The sequence below is a fragment of the Oreochromis niloticus genome, linkage group LG4 (genome assembly GCF_001858045.2).
Source record: "Oreochromis niloticus isolate F11D_XX linkage group LG4, O_niloticus_UMD_NMBU, whole genome shotgun sequence".
NCBI classification, from domain to species: Eukaryota; Metazoa; Chordata; class Actinopteri; order Cichliformes; family Cichlidae; genus Oreochromis; species Oreochromis niloticus.
Genome location: NC_031969.2, coordinates 30,178,852 through 30,195,802, shown reverse-complemented (window position 1 = coordinate 30,195,802; position 16,951 = coordinate 30,178,852). Strand labels below are relative to the sequence as shown.

The 16,951-nt window shown below is 38.5% G+C and overlaps 2 protein-coding genes across 3 annotated transcripts in view; both read right to left on the bottom strand.

Moving 5' to 3' along the window:
• Positions 1–178: 178 nt before the first annotated feature.
• On the bottom strand, positions 179–11,169 carry LOC100709684 (uncharacterized). 2 transcript variants are annotated; one of them, XM_019357654.2, is made up of 6 exons: positions 11,156–11,169; positions 10,293–10,380; positions 8,887–8,936; positions 3,520–4,110; positions 3,308–3,427; positions 179–2,312 (listed from the first exon to the last, which is right to left on the bottom strand). In XM_019357654.2, the coding sequence occupies exons 2-6, from the start codon at positions 10,314–10,316 to the stop codon at positions 1,370–1,372; spliced, it is 1,728 nt and encodes a 575-aa protein (XP_019213199.1). In that variant the 5' UTR covers positions 10,317–10,380; positions 11,156–11,169; the 3' UTR covers positions 179–1,369. The 2 variants fall into 2 exon arrangements, with proteins under 2 accessions (XP_019213199.1, XP_025762201.1); XM_025906416.1 differs by lacking the exon at positions 11,156–11,169 and adding an exon at positions 10,962–10,978.
• Positions 11,170–14,057: 2,888 nt separating this feature from the next.
• LOC109201884 (uncharacterized) overlaps positions 14,058–16,951 on the bottom strand; it is a 27,708-nt gene continuing 24,814 nt past the window's right edge. Inside the window, exons 4-5 of the mRNA XM_025906421.1 lie at positions 16,763–16,882; positions 14,058–15,791 (exon numbers count right to left, since the gene is read on the bottom strand). Of these exons, the coding sequence (XP_025762206.1) occupies positions 14,795–15,791; positions 16,763–16,882 (1,117 nt within the window). The 3' untranslated portion in view covers positions 14,058–14,794. The remainder of the gene's footprint in view (positions 15,792–16,762; positions 16,883–16,951) is intronic.

Here is a 16,951-nt window from a genome sequence, read left to right as displayed (position 1 = left end):
CTGAGTTTTTGGTTGTTGGAATTTACATTTTCAACTGTCACATCAAATTTTTTTTTTTTTTTTATTAACCTGTCCCGTTTGGTTCTTTTGCCATCAGAATTATTGTCTAAAGGCGAAGAAAAATGCCCAACGGATTTACTTTACAAAATAAGTGTCACATCAAATTACTGACTAAAAGTAGGTTTTCCTTGTACGTTTATTTGTCTGTTTGTTTTACTTTAAGGACAATATGCACATATACCAACAATGAGCTTGTTAAATACTGTAGCAATAAAATTAAGAGCATCACAGTTGTGGGAATTTTGTTTTGCTTCATCTGGAAGATATCATCATCATCATCATCATCATATATTTGCCTTTGAAACTGTAGTTACAGCTGTGACATGTTTTATAAGTGAAGCTTGCAAATGTCTAAGAGGCCACTGGAAAAGGTATCCATGTTTATCACATTACCAGAGAGTCTCACTAAATGTTCTGACAACAATTTAAATTCTATTTTTATGTAAAATATTGATTCTTAAACAAGAAAAACTACAACATCTATTTTTTGTTTTGTTTTAGAGTTTTCATCTCGTATCTGCTGCCTATCATCAACCACAGGCATAGCTTTTTAATTATATTCACTAAAACAATTCTGGATATTAACACATTTCACTGGATAAGTTGAAACTTTATATATCAACAGAGGGAAAATTTAAGGATACAAGTATTTATACAAAAAGAAACAGACATTTACATTATGATCATTGCATGTGATTAGTGCTGCTGTTAAATTACCAGTGCAGTACACACACAGCAGACTGGTCAGACTGGTACAAGAATATTTCATCTGTTCTAAAATCTATGCACCAGAACTTCATGTAATTACTGTGTAATAACAGAACTATATTACAGAAAATAAAATGTCTATCTGGAAGTAATTCTTTTTTAATTTTATTGCATACTTGATTAAATAATGTTATTAATAAGGTTTTATATTTGACTGTAGAAAAAATAAAATGTTCAGCAGAATTATGTACAAATCACATATATTATTCAAATTTTGCATTGACAGATATTTTCTCTGATACTTTATATTGCAGTAATCACAACTCTAGAATATACATTGTTTTCAGTTGACCTTTTGGCAATTAATGTAATTACAGCATGAGGATGCCTCGCTGCGTGCTGTTTCTGAAAAGACCTACAGTCTGAGGATTGCTTTCAAACATTTTCCACATAAAACGGCTCTATGATCTCATCATAGTTTCAGTTAGCATGAGTCGAGCACTTCATTGATCAGTAATTTACAACTGTTTCATTGCAGTTTTTTTAATCATTCAGCAGATGGTTCTACCCTTTCTGCTTCACTCTGTTTCTTCACCACCATTTACAGATAAATTGGAGTCTCCAGGACAGCCTTCTTTTCTTCTGATGTTGGCAAACCTTCATTCAGAGAGTCATGCATCTTCTGCCATGAGTCGATCTCTGAACTCCAAAGTGCAGCTCGTGCTCTGATGAATTGTGAGACTTCAGTCTCACTGCCTTTAGCCAGACTGATGCTGTCTTTACAGATGAAGAAAATATCCATGCCGAGGAAGAGAGCATTGACTGCAATGAGACCTGCTCTTGCTGACTTGGACAGTGCAAGGGTCCCTTTGGCTGCTGCCTGACCAATATCTGGGATATCTGAGGCCACCCTGGGTGCATTACGTAATGCTTGTCCTTCTTGAGCCACGACTTTCCCAGCACTCATGAGCAGCTCTTCAGTTTGTAACACCTTAACAGCAGAAGCGGCATCAACAAGTGCATCAATACCCTTTCCAATAGCACCAGCGTTTTTTGCAATCTTGCCAACTCCCACAACCATATTTATGTCAAGTGCGTCCAGTTTGGCGATAGTTTGACTGGTCACCTCCTCCAGACAACTCTGGAGACTCTGTACATCCTCCATAAAGTTCTTGAAGACTTCAGAGGCTTTCTTTCGTTGTGTAGCATTTACTCCAACCTCTGTTGCAGTGGTAACAATACTGTTGACTCCACTGGTGATTCCCAGCCCGACTCCAGTCATTGTCAAAGCTAGAGAAACTCCTGCTGTGAAAGGAATTAATGCCAAACCAACAATGGACAGCACACCTCCAACTGCTCCCACGGAGCTGCCTGCCACACTGGAAATCTTTGCCCCCTTATTCATTCTGTCTAACTGAACAGCTGTCTCCTCCAGCTCCTTTAGAAACTGCAGCATGGTGGGCTGTCGCTTGTCGAACTCACTAATGAACCCATGGCACGGTTCCTCCTGGAACAAGAACACCATTCGGAACTGCTCGTTCATCCTGAGAGAAGAAATTTAAAGTGGGGTGACAGATTTTAAAACTTTAGCATGTTATTGCAATATTAACAATATTTAGGTTTAGTTTTTAAGGCTACATGACCAACAAAAACATTTCATGTGTCCTGCAAAACATTTTTTTGGTTGCAGGGATATAAGTCCTCCCTGCAGCCCATGAACAAGACTAAAGGTTTATCCTCCTACAACCTGAACTCTTTCAAGTCATGCATTTTTTATTTCTCTTTGCTATTTGGGCTGATTGGGACCTGATGAATGTAAAAACAAAGAATTACCTTATTTTTTTTTTTTACCTGATTTTTGTTTCTGAGAGAAATGAGATCCACATATGAAGACATTAGTTTTAAATTTTGATAGAGCAGTGGCAGTATAATGTCCTCGTAAGTGGATATCAGGCCCTTGTAGAGCAAAATTTTGTACTTTGGTCTAGACAACCCAAAATGTGATCTCCACATATGTGGACGCCAGGTCCTAGGAGGTTAAGAAACATCTACACTAGCTTCACTTTTAAGATCCAGAAGCTACATCATTTTTTTGTATAGTGTAGTGTCCAGACCAAGCATCTTTATCAGGGGTCTCGAACTCCAGGCCTCGAGGGGCAGTGTCCTGCAGGTTTTAGATGTGTTCTTGATCCAACACAGCTGATTTAAATGGCTAAATTATCTCCTCAACTTGTCTTGAAGTTCTTCAGAGGCCTGGTAGTGAACTAACCATTTGATTCAGGTGTGTTGGCCCAGGGTGAGATCTAAAACCTGCAGGACACCGGCCCTCAAGGCCTGGAGTTCAAGACCCCTGATGCACTAGGAGTGAAACCGGTCTCACTGCAGCGGCAATGTCTACATCACAGCACCAACATCAAAGGACATCTTATGCAGGCCTGTAGGACACCAGCAGTATTTGACCCCTGAGATAAGGTAAGATAAAAAAAAACAAAAAAAACAAGCTCTGCGCTGACACATATTTGGGAACAAAAAAACTTACCTGATCTCATCAAGCTGATTTACGTGATCAAGCATTCTCTGTATGTCATCCTCAGACAAATCCACATCAAGATCAACCACAGTTTCTACAGCCATCTTCAGACCAAAGTCACTGAAGCAGCTGTGAAGAACGCAGGTCAACTTATTTAATACAATAGATGATACTTACTGTGCAAAATTCCTTAATATTTTGTATATTATTTATTTGTTTACCTTTTGTCCAACTTCTCACAGATTGTCTTGGAGGTCTGTATGTATCTGTCCAGCTGATATGCCAGCACTTCCACATTCTGGAGTTTGGGAAGGAAGAAGGCGTTGTCGTCTCTTTTAAACTCCAGCAGCAGAGGACAGATCACTCGTGCAGCCAAGATGACAACCTGAACATACTCAGGACTGATCCCTTCTGGAAGGTGTAACACCTGGTTCTCCGTGAACACATGCAGCGAGGTCACTGCCAGCTTCTCCACTGCATCCAGGAAGCTGCTGAGACTCTCCAGGCCACTTGCAGTGTCCTTCAACACTTTGACCAGCTCATTCTCCAGCTCTGCACGCTTGCTGTCTACATTCACAGTCATCTTGCTCTTCATATACTCCACAAAGGCTTTACCTTTTTCCTCTGACTTAGTAACATGGTTGATGTTTAGGTCAAGTGTTTCAAGTCTATCTTTGATATCCCTCATTATTTCTACCTCGGTGTCTCTCCAGAGCATCCATTTAGGGAACATCTGACAGAATGCTCTCACTGTGTGGATGTAGGTGAGGGTGTCTGTGGTGTAGCGGCACAAGGCCTCCTGTAGCTCATTTCTGTAACACAAAGCATCATCTGTTTGTGAGGTTTCTAGGGGAATTCAAACAAAACTTGTACATGACAGCTCGGTCGCAGAGCTCAGTATAAAGTGCACTACAAAACAACTTTAACAGTTTAAACACTTTTTTTAAATGTTTGAATGGACTAGAGTGTAACCCAAATATTATAAGACCTTCCTCAACTTTCACTCACAGCAATTTAATGTGACATTTTTATCTCAAAGTGTTGAGCCTCACTGCCCACCTCCTCTACAGTTCAGCTTCAGTTTGCTAATATTAGATTAGCAAAGTGTGAATCCACAAATCACTCATGTCCACAAAATGACCCAGCACAGCACAGAGTCCAACACAAACCAAAAAATGATTCAGCTTCAGATTTTATTTTGCTAGTAGTGCTAAATGGGCAGCACTTTGTCCGCAATAGCTAATATTAGCAGTGTTCTACCAAAAAGTCAATTCGTGGAAGAATTTTTGTTTAATCTTGGGCTAACATGATCTTGCCTGCAAGCCTATTGAATAGCTGCCTATCGAATGAAGCAAAATACTGGTTTTCAGTGCATATTGTCAATGAATTTATCCCTGACCTTATGTTGTACTTGGTAACTTAGCATTTGAAAATGGCTTTATCAGCTAAAGTTACAAATTAACCATCAATACATTTACACGTCCACAGTGGCGTTTGGTCAAATTATTTCCATTTTGGATGCTTGATGCCTGAGCTGATAGAAACTGACAACTAAGGATTGACAGGTTCTCGGTTACACCTGTACAACTTGTGATGGGACTGGTGGTTTTTTCTCCACATTATGAGCACATTATGATGTTTCTTGGAACAACAACACCATCCGGAGGTTTGGGTCCATCCTTATCAGGGGAAACGGATATTTATTTTAGATTTCACATCTAGTTTTGGTTTCAAGTTTAGTTTTAGTTAAATATAATAGCCTTGGGGGAGCTGTTCATGGTCACAGCGAGATTTTAAAGAGATCTGAGGGAGGTGGTGAAAGTAAAAATATTCCAAACCAGTTTTTATTTTGTCATTATTACAAAGTTGAGACTGAAGGGGGGAAACACTACACCTTTATCATTTTAAAACATACATTACAACATGATAAAGTCTGCAAAACCTGAGGTTTCAGTACAAATTACCTGATTTCATCGAGCTGATTAATGTGACAAAGCATGTCTTGTGTGTCACTTTCAGGCAAATCCGTGCAGAGGTCTATCTGACTTATGTTCTTTATCAGGGGAAAATCTCAATAAGTCACAATAAGCCTCTTTTATTAATCTGATACCTTACATGCAGAATAAGTAAATACAATAACTTAGTGTCAGATTCATTAAGTATGCAAAAAGAGCAACATGTTTTAGTTAATCTGAATTTTTACAAGTTGATGGCCAGTATTTGAAGTCAGCATATAATGCAGCTGCATTTAGTATAAATGGGAAAATACATTTGCCTGTTCATAAACTATTTGAAGATATCTGATGTCCATCCAGATGATGCTGAAATTTTGTAACTTTCTCTTTAAAACAGCTGCAGCAATGAAAAATCCATATTACTATTAATTACCGTTTACCACCAGACCTATCTTCAGTGTTAAATGTTAAATTTATAAAATAAAGAATCTTCTTTGTAAAATCTTTGACTGTAATGTGCCTGGACATTTATGATAATTAGTTTGTATTTAATGAGATAATGCCAATATCATTTAAACCACAAATTTGTAATGGAAAAAATAACATTCTCAGTCAAAATCATCAAAGGAAGAAATCATCAGAGGTTTCAGGGTGACATCAGCCATTTATTTGAACTAATTACTCAGAAGTTCTCAAAACAAGTTAATTTTTTGAAAACTGCAAACAAGGTGACAAGAGAAGTTAAACTGTTTGTGGGCCAACAAGAACAAGAGGGGAAAAATATTTTAAATTTAATCAAGTCTTTAATAATCACTGAGGTTGCTACATTCAGCTCGGGCTTATTTGTCCAACAACAGTCATCTCCAAGTGCTTTACAAAGTGCACGGGACAGGGACCTGATCACTGGAGTTTCAAGCACCTTTTTTATCAATGTCATACATTCAGCACACCTGGTTGTTGGTTCTGACATCAGCATATGCAGATTATTATTTGTTAAATACCACTCTTCCTTTTAACTGTTCACACGTATCTATATTCATGTACGAATACATCTATACCAAAATATGAGTATTAATATCAATACAAACAATACAAAATAAAATCCAAACTGTGGATAGATAATATTGTCAAACTGAATTGGGCAGAATAATAACTAAAAACTCAGCCAACACTGCCCTCTGCTGGATTAATGAACAAGCATGTCACTTTACAAGTTATATGTTGCCGGCAGCAACACAAGCGTATGTTATCATAAAGAAACTGTTTCTATCATATTTGCGCTCTACAAAAAACAAGATGGCACCATGTCAGTTTGTGAAGTTTCTTTTCCTCCTAGAGAAAGTGAGATCACTAACAACCACAGCAACTCAGTCCCAATGCGGCAGAGCACATTCAGAGCTGGGTCACCAAGTTGACTCAGTTCTGAGGTGAATAGTGACTAAAAATTCCCAAAGCTCCAATAACTGCAGTTCTTAACCTCTTCTGAGTCAGGAGCTTCATGGCATGGGTTTCAATCCCTGAGCAGCTCCTGAGTAATGAGAAGGTGGCCCGGTGCTTATGTCCATAAATTATATGTATGTAGTGACACTTAAATTTAAATCTGGATTAATGGTGATGGTAGTGCAGTGCTAACTAAACATAAATTACAAATTAATTAAGAAGACTCTGTGCGCATGGTATTCTGTTACAATATTAAGACACTCCGTAAGATCAATTTATAACTCTTGATACTAATTCTCCTATTGTGCATATTTGAACCAAAAATGTAGATTAACTGTTTGTTTATTTATTTGTTTGCATCATCGTCGTCAGCTTTCACTTAAGCAGACAGTTTATATAGAGAAAAGGCTGAAGCATGAATAGTCTTCACATGTCCCTGACATCCTGTTGTAATCTGATGACACACTGACTCAAACAAATATAAAAATGTCTAAACATTTAAAACACAGATTTTAATAAATATTCAAATATTCCACATGAAAAAGTGCTTGAACTTTTCTGATAGTTTTTTGTTGTTTTTGTTTTTTCTTTACTTCAATTAGGTAACTGTAGCAGGATTTGCTTTCACTTTTAATCTACAAACACCAGATGAAAACACCACCGCTTCCATCTTTCAGATCTCTACAAGAAGCTGAACGAACGGAACAGAACGAATTCTTTTAAATGTTCTATCTTAAAGAAACTACACACTTTCTCAGACTCGTCAACTCCTCTCCATGTTTTAGTCCAGTTGCAGTAAAAGCAAAATAACCTCTAGTCTAGTTCATGATCGCTGAAATAAAATGTACCATTTTCACTCGACTGCTCACTCTATGTTTATTTCAACTTCATGTTGAGAAGAAAAAATGCACAGTCAAATCACACAGTCAGTCATCTACACAAGCTGGAGCAGGTTACATGTCCCACTGGCTGACTCAAAGCGCAAGTACTTATGGGCACCACAAGGGGTGACCTATATGAATTGATTTTCCCTCATAATGTTTTGATTTGATCTGATCACCTTTGATTTAATCCAACTCTTTGATTTGGTAACCTTGTCAAACAATTTGTTTCATCCTGGTTTTGATCCAGGAAGCTTTTGCATGTCAGGTAAATCTGTTAAAAGCTACACTTCAGTCCACTAATCCATTATATTTTACATAAAGAGATCAAATTACTCCTATACCCAATGGTTATATTTTTAAGATTCATTTTTATTATTGCTTTGGATTATCAACAGCAAAAAAAAAAAAAAAATTACAGATAAGTGTAATTTACATTTCTACTCAGTATTAATGTCTTTTGGTTTCTTTGGACTCACTAAGGAAAAAAATATATCTTCCTTTAAACTTCCTGTTCAGAGCAAAACAGAATCTGATGTTGTTTACTTTGAAAACTGCTGCCTACAGGAAACTACAGCGAGCTGAGCTGAGCTGCAGATTCACCTGATAAATCTTTGTAGATTCAGCAATACAAAAGATTTCACCTTCTGTAATTGTCATCGCTTTGTTCATTCTTCTTACTGTTTTTTTTTTTTTTTATTAATTTCAAAGAAGCAAAGAAAAAAATGAACAAATAGCAACATGACCAAACATGCAATTTGATTGAGCAAACAATGTAACTGACATTAAGTGATTCAGACACGGATGGGATCAAAACTACAAAAACTTACACAAGACCCTCTACCAGAAACCTGAGAGTCATTCTGGAAAATGGCTTAAACTTTAAAAAACACATAAATGCTGTCCTGAGAGCTTGCTTTTTTTCAGTTAACAATAATAGCAAAGGTGAAGCAGTTTCTGTCTTTTGGTAATCTTGAAAAGGTCACCCATGCCTTCATTTCATCCTGCGTGGACTATTGCAGTAGTCTTTATGTTGGCACTGGAGTCTCACAGATTGGTTGAGTGCAGTTGGTTCAAAATGCTGCAGCTCAACTATTAACTGGAACATGAATACAAGACCATGTTACTCTCATACTGGCCTCTTTGCACTGGCTGCCTGTGCATTTTAGAGTTGATTTTAGGATTTTATTGTTCATTTTTAAATCTGCCACCCCACTAACTTAATGATCTGTTAACTATACACACTCCAGCCAGATCACTAAGGTCTGCTGAACAATATCTTCTTGTTGTTCCCAGAAAGTATAGGCCTTACCTTTCCTCAGACATCTTTGCACTCAGTGGATCCTCTTCTAGGAGATGTAGCTATTAAAACGACAGTAAGTCAAGATTTATATTTGTGATCACTCTTATAACTTTCAACTCCTGACTTCTTATCTAAAAGTTCTGATGGAAGAACTTCACTCAAGTATGTACGATTGGTTTCTCTTTTATCTCTCAATATATGTATAAACCACACCCATTACTGGAGTTTGTCATTTTGCAAGGCATTTAGAGAGAGAGAGACAATTATCTCTACCTCTATTTAGTCACAGCCTTGATAAAGACTTTAATTTAAAACTGAAACAAAACAAAGACTAACAGGATGCTTTAAACGTGAGAATCATTTTTTCTCAAAATCTGTGTTGTCACGCTAAATTGTCAATCATCTCATAGTATTTGCATTTTGGGAACCTGTTTATCACACTGTTAAGAGATTTTTTAGGATTTTAGGATTTTTATTATGTTATGCTTAAAAGTACGTTTCATTATCTAAATGTGTTTGCTCTTTCAGCTTAAATGGGGAAGTCACACTCTGTGCAGACTCCTAAATGGGGAAGTTACACTCTGTGCCTGCAGCTCTATTTTCTCTCTTCCTGTATGTGCTCTCTGAATAAAGACTCTTTCTTTTTACTGCAGGGTGCGAGTCTCCCTCAGGCTCACCCGTGTACACGTTAACCTGTCTGAGCGTCTTTATTCTGACCTGAGTTGCAATACAGGAAAACTCCTGACACACACTAACAGAGATTCTGATGAAAAATGTTATCAATAGGATAACCTATAAAGTTTGCAAATCAAATATTACACTCTTAAACATCTAACCTGAGAAACCCCTAAATTACTGCTGGGACCACACATTTTGAATGTTATCAGTCCATTCAATGCACGTTATTAGCAGTATTCAGTGATTTAAACAATGTTAGGACAGAAATATTTGCTTCTGTCATGGCTAATTATGCTGCTAGCTAATTTGGTTGCCAGTAAAATGATTGTTGCAGCCGCAGATTCACAATAAATATCCTGATTAGCTTCAATGTATCTATATTCAACATCTGCAGGAAAAGTGTATGATACGCATACTGAACCAGGGTTAATTAAAATTAAAATTTCACCTGACTGAACAAGGTCTGACTCCTTTAATCTTGCATCAGAAACCTCAGGATGCAGGTTTACTGCCAAGAAATGTTATTTATTGGCAGTGACGTGTCAGTCAGCCAGTTATCCATCCACCTATCTGCATTGTACTATTAAGACTAAGACAGTTGTAAAGGCTTTGACCCAGTTATTTCCAAGAAGGATGTGATGCACTTGGGGATGGTTCTGTAAGAAATTTGTATCAGTGGTTATCCAGTGCACCCATAGATTAAAACCACATTAATTATTGTACAATGTTGTGCTCACCTTTTCTTGTGTCCATTCCTCCATTCTCTTAAGTTGCTCCTTCTGGTACCAGGGTTGCTGAGTTGGTAGATGGTAACGTGTTGATGGACTTAGCGTTAACATGATAGTGTGGTGTCAAGGAGTGTCGAGAGCAATTTAGGTTAGTGTTTATATATATACATATACATATACATATATATATATATATATATATATATATATGATAACATCAGACAAAAAACATAAAATCAGAGTAGAAAAAGTTATATTTTTACTGTAACAACCATAAACACATTTAATGAATCATATTTCATAACTTCAAATGCAAAAATTAATTGTCAATTTTAAAATCCTATGCACAATTTTTCCAAACAACAAAGTTATTTGCATCCATTTACCTTTTACCCCCTTTTAAAAAAAAAATAAAATAACCATTTCAAACTATTTACAGAACAATCAGCTGTTCTTCAATAAGATGCCACACAAATTATTTGTGCCACTATAAAGGAGAACATCACAGCCTGATACCTGCAGATCTGACAGCAGCAGGTGTATCACTGCTGTTTCTACCTGGAGACAGCAGTCGCCTCATTGCTATGACACACAACACAAAACTATCCACAACACTACACACTACAAGACAACACATTAACTACACACTCCAAACACGCTAAACGACACAAATCTTACATCTCAAAACTTGCTCTCTCTCTCTCTCTCCGTCACTCCTAAAACTTTCCCTGTTTTGTTTTGTTTTTTTGCTAATAAGCAGCTAGCGCTAACGTGGTGAAACAATTGAGGAAAAAACGTCGTGTATATCTTATTTATCATGACTCTGGTTTTACGTGGCCTATCAACACAATTTATAAACTGGTATATATCACCTTGTTGCTTTGTCTTTAAGTGGTCATGTGATTGGCTTACAAGGACTACTTTATTCTTCCTCAGTCAAACAGCAGCACTCATGCGATTGTTTTGCCCCCTGAGCTCCAGGTGTTTTGCTCGTGATTACCGTCCGCGGGAGCGCGCAGCTGCTTAAAGCTGTAGCATCCAGATTACTTACAGCTACTTCCTGCAGCTGATATAAGATGCGGTAACCTGAACACAGCTTCAGCCGTCTGTTTGTTGAAAAATAGTAACGGACCGCGTTTCCTTGTTAGTAACTGTAACGCCGTTGTAACGATAGGAATAGTAATTAGTTAGATTACTCGTTACTGAAAAAAGTAACGCCGTTACTTGTAACGCCGTTATTCCCATCACTGGTGAGAACAAATTTAAAAAGGTGTCTATTTCTATGATGTCAGCCAACTGTAAATCATCTAATCCCTGTTTGCATTTTGTGCTCCTGTTCCTTTATCATATGACTGACTGAATTACATGAAACATTGATTATCCTGTAAAACACCTAACATAAGAGAAGGAATAGTGCAACTTATTGCATTACTGATGATACAGCAGCTGGGATCAAACCAGTACCATGCATACATGCAAACATATTAGTTTATGGATTTATTTCAAATCTTAAAAGAAATCTTTGTTTTCAACTGAGAAATACAGTGGGGCAAAAAAGTATTTAGTCAGCCACCGATTGTGCAAGTGCCCCCACCTAAAATGATGACAGAGGCCAGTAATTTGCACCAGAGGTACACGTCAACTGTGAGAGACAGAACGTGAAAAAAAAATCCATGAATACACATGGTAGGATTTGTAAAGAATTTATTCGTAAATCAGGGTGGCAAATAAGTATTTGGTCAATAACAAAAATACAACTCACTACTTTGTAACATAACCTTTGTTGGCAATAACAGAGGTCAAACGTTTACTATAGGTCTTTACCAGGTTCGCACACACAGTAGCTGGTATTTTGGCCCATTCCTCCATGCAGATCTTCTCGAGAGCAGTGATGTTTTGGGGCTGTCGCCGAGCAACACGGACTTTCAACTCCCGCCACAGATTTTCTATGGGGTTGAGGTCTGGAGACTGGCTAGGCCACTCCAGGACTTTCAAATGCTTCTTACGGAGCCACTCCTTTGTTGCCCGGGCGGTGTGTTTTGGATCATTGTCATGTTGGAAGACCCAGCCGCGTTTCATCTTCAAAGTTCTCACTGATGGAAGGAGGTTTTGGCTCAAAATCTCACGATACATGGCCCCATTCATTCTGTCCTTAACACGGATCAGTCGTCCTGTCCCCTTGGCAGAAAAACAGCCCCATAGCATGATGTTTCCACCCCCATGCTTCACAGTAGGTATGGTGTTCTTGGGATGCAACTCAGTATTCTTCGTCCTCCAAACACGACAAGTTGAGTTTATACCAAAAAGTTCTACTTTGGTTTCATCTGACCACATGACATTCTCCCAATCCTCTGCTGTATCATCCATGTGCTCTCTGGCAAACTTCAGACGGGCCTGGACATACACTGGCTTCAGCAGCGGAACACGTCTGGCACTGCGGGATCTGATTCCCTGCCGTTTTAGTGTGTTACTGATGGTGACCTTTGTTACTTTGGTCCCAGCTCTCTGCAGGTCATTCACCAGGTCCCCCCGTGTGGTTCTGGGATCTTTGCTCACCGTTCTCATGATCATTTTGACCCCACGGGATGAGATCTTGCGTGGAGCCCCAGATCATGGAAGATTATCAGTGGTCTTGTCTTCCATTTTCTGATGATTGCTCCCACAGTTGATTTTTTCACACCAAGCTGCTTGCCTATTGTAGATTCACTCTTCCCAGCCTGGTGCAGGTCTACAATACTTTTCCTGGTGTCCTTCGAGAGCTCTTTGGTCTTGGCCATGGCGGAGTTTGGAGTCTGACTGTTTGAGGCTGTGGACAGGTGTCTTTTATACAGATGATGAGTTCGAACAGGTGTCATTCATACAGGTAACGAGTGGGGGACAGAAAAGCGTCTTACAGAAGACGTTACAGGTCTGTGGGAGCCAGAGATTTTCCATGTTTGAGGTGACCAAATACTTATTTGCCACCCTGATTTACGAATAAATTCTTTACAAATCCTACCATGTGTATTCATGGATTTTTTTTTCACATTCTGTCTCTCACAGTTGACATGTACCTCTGGTGCAAATTACTGGCCTCTGTCATCATTTTAGGTGGGGGCACTTGCACAATCGGTGGCTGACTAAATACTTTTTTGCCCCACTGTATTTGTTGTTGTTAAATATTGCAATACTTGCATAACTTGAAATTGTTGCTTCAGCATCTTGCAGCAGTTTCTTCACCCACCACAACCACATCTGCTTCTGATAACCTCCTCTGTCTTTGTATGTCTGTTTCTTTGACTCACTTTCTGTTCACTCTGTTTTTCCTTGTACTTTTATCTCAGCACCACGCTCAGCCAGAACAATGACTGCTGAGTTTTTGGTTGCTGGAATTTACATTTTCAACTGTCACATCAAATTACTGACTAAAAGTAGGTTTTCCTTGTACGTTTATTTGTCTGTTTGTTTTACTTTAAGGACAATATGCACATATACCAACAATGAGCTTGTTAAATACTGTAGCAATAAAATTAAGAGCATCACAGTTGTGGGAATTTTGTTTTGCTTCATCTGGAAGATATCATCATCATCATATATTTGCCTTTGAAACTGTAGTTACAGCTGTGACATGTTTTATAAGTGAAGCTTCCAAATGTCTAAGAGGCCACTGGAAAAGGTATCCATGTTTATCACATTACCAGAGAGTCTCACTAAATGTTCTGACAACAATTTAAATTCTATTTTTATGTAAAATATTGATTCTTAAACAAGAAAAACTACAACATCTATTTTTTGTTTTGTTTTAGAGTTTTCATCTCGTATCTGCTGCCTATCATCAACCACAGGCATAGCTTTTTAATTATATTCACTAAAACAATTCTGGATATTAACACATTTCACTGGATAAGTTAAAACTTTATATATCAACAGAGGGAAAATTTAAGGATACAAGTATTTATACAAAAAGAAACAGACATTTACATTATGTTCATTACATGTGATTAGTGTTGCTGTTAAATTACCAGTGCAGTACACACACAGCAGACTGGTCAGACTGGTACAAGAATATTTCATCTGTTCTAAAATCTATGCACCAGAACTTCATGTAATTACTGTGTAATAACAGAACTATATTACAGAAAAAAAATTCTATATCTGGAAATAATTCTTTTTTATTTTATTGCATACTTGATTAAATAATATTATTAATAAGGTTTTATATTTGACTGTGCAAATAAAATGTTCAGCAGAATTATGTACAAATCACATATATTATTCAAATTTTGCATTGACAGATATTTTCTCTGATACTTTATATTGCAATAATCACAACTCTAGAATATACATTGTTTTCAGTTGGCTTATTGGCAATTAATGTAATTACAGCATGAGGATGCCTCGCTGCATGGTGTTACTGAAAAGACCTACAGTCTGAGGATTGCTTTCAAACATTTTCCACATAAAACGGCTCTATGATCTCATCATAGTTTCAGTTAGCATGAGTCGAGCACTTCAGTGAGCAGTTTTTTTAATCATTCAGCAGATGGTTCTACCCTTTCTGCTTCACTCTGTTTCTTCACCTCCATCTCCAGATAAATTGGAGTCTCCAGGACAGCCTTCTTTTTTTCTGATGTTGGCAAACCTTCATTCAGAGAGTCATGCATCTTCTGCCATGAGTCGATCTCTGAACTCCAAAGTGCAGCTCGTGCTCTGATGAATTGTGAGACTTCAGTCTTGCTGCCTTTAGCAAGACTGATGCTGTCTTTACAGATGAAGAAAATATCCATGCCGAGGAAGAGAGCATTAAGTGCAATGAGACCTGCTCTTGCTGAATTGGAGAGTGCATGGGCCCCTTTGGCTGCTGCCTGACCAATATCTGGGATGTCTGAGGCCACCCTGGGTGCATTACGTAACGCTTGTCCTTCTTGAGCCATGACTTTCCCAGCACTCGTGAGCACCTCTTCAGTTTGTAACACCTTAACAGCAGAAGCGCTATCAACAAGTGCATCAATACCCTTTACAATAGCACCAGCGTTTTTTGCAATCTTGCCAACTCCCACAACCATATTTATGTCAAGTGCGTCCAGTTTGGCGATAGTTTGACTGGTCACCTCCTCCAGACAACTCTGGAGACTCTGTACATCCTCCATAAAGTTCTTGAGGACTTCAGAGGCTTTCTTTCGTTGTGTAGCATTTACTCCAACCTCTGTTGCAGTGGTCACAACGCTGTTGACTCCACTGGTGATTCCCAGCCCGACTCCAGTCATTGTCAAAGCTAGAGAAACTCCTGCTGTGAAAGGAATTAATGCCAAACCAACAATGGACAGCACACCTCCAACTGCCCCCACGGAGCTGCCTGCCACACTGGAAATCTTTGCCCCCATATTCATTCTGTCTAACTGAACAGCTGTCTCCTCCAGCTCCTTTAGAAACTGCAGCATGGTGGGCTGTCGCTTGTCGAACTCACTAATGAACCCATGGCACGGTTCCTCCTGGAACAAGAACACCATTCGGAACTGCTCGTTCATCCTGAGAGAAGAAATTTAAAGTGGGGTGACAGATTTTAAAACTTTAGCATGTTATTGCAGTATTAACAATATTTATGTTTAGTTTTTAAGGTTACATGACCAACAAAAACATGTCATGTGTCCTGCAAAACATTTTTTGGTTGCAGGGATATAAGTCCTCCCTGCAGCCCATTAACAAGACTTTAACCTCCTACGACCCGAACTCTTTCAAGTCATGCATTTTTAATTTCTCTTAGCTATTTGGGCTGATTGGGACCTGATGAATGTAAAACCAAAGAATTACCTTATTTTTGTTTCTGAGAGAAATGAGATCCACATATGAGGACATTAGTTTTAAATTTTGATAGAGTAGTGGCAGTATAATGTCCTCGTAAGTGGATATCAGGCCCTTGTAGAGCAAAATTTTGTATTTTGGTCTAGACAACCCAAAATGTGATCTCCACATATGTGGACGCCAGGTCCTAGGAGGTTAAGGAACATCTACACTAGCTTCACTTTTAAGATCCAGAAGCTACATCATCTTTTTGTATAGTGTAGTGTCCAGACCAAGCATCTTTATCAGGGGTCTCAAACTCCAGGCCTCGAGGGGCAGTGTCCTGCAGGTTTTAGATGTGTTCTTGATCCCACACAGCTGATTTAAATGGCAAAATTATCTCCTCAACTTGTCTTGAAGTTCTCCGGAGGCCTGGTAGTGAACTAACCATTTGATTCAGGTGTGTTGGCCCAGGGTGAGATCTAAAACCTGCAGGACACCGGCCCTCGAGGCCTGGAGTTCAAGACCCCTGATGCACTAGGAGTGAAACCGGTCTCACTGCAGCGGCAATGTCTACATCACAGCACCAACATCAAAGGACATCTTATGCAGGCCTGTAGGACACCAGCAGTATTTGACCCCTGAGATAAGATAAGATTAAAAAAAAACAAAAAAAACAAGCTCTGCGCTGACACATATTTGGGAACAAAAAAACTTACCTGATCTCATCAAGCTGATTTACGTGATCAAGCATTCTCTGTATGTCATCCTCAGGCAAATCCACATCAAGATCAACCACAGTTTCTACAGCCATCTTCAGACCAAAGTCACTGAAGCAGCTGTGAAGAACGCAGGTCAACTTAATTTATACAATAGATGATACTTAATGTGCAAAATTCCTTAATATT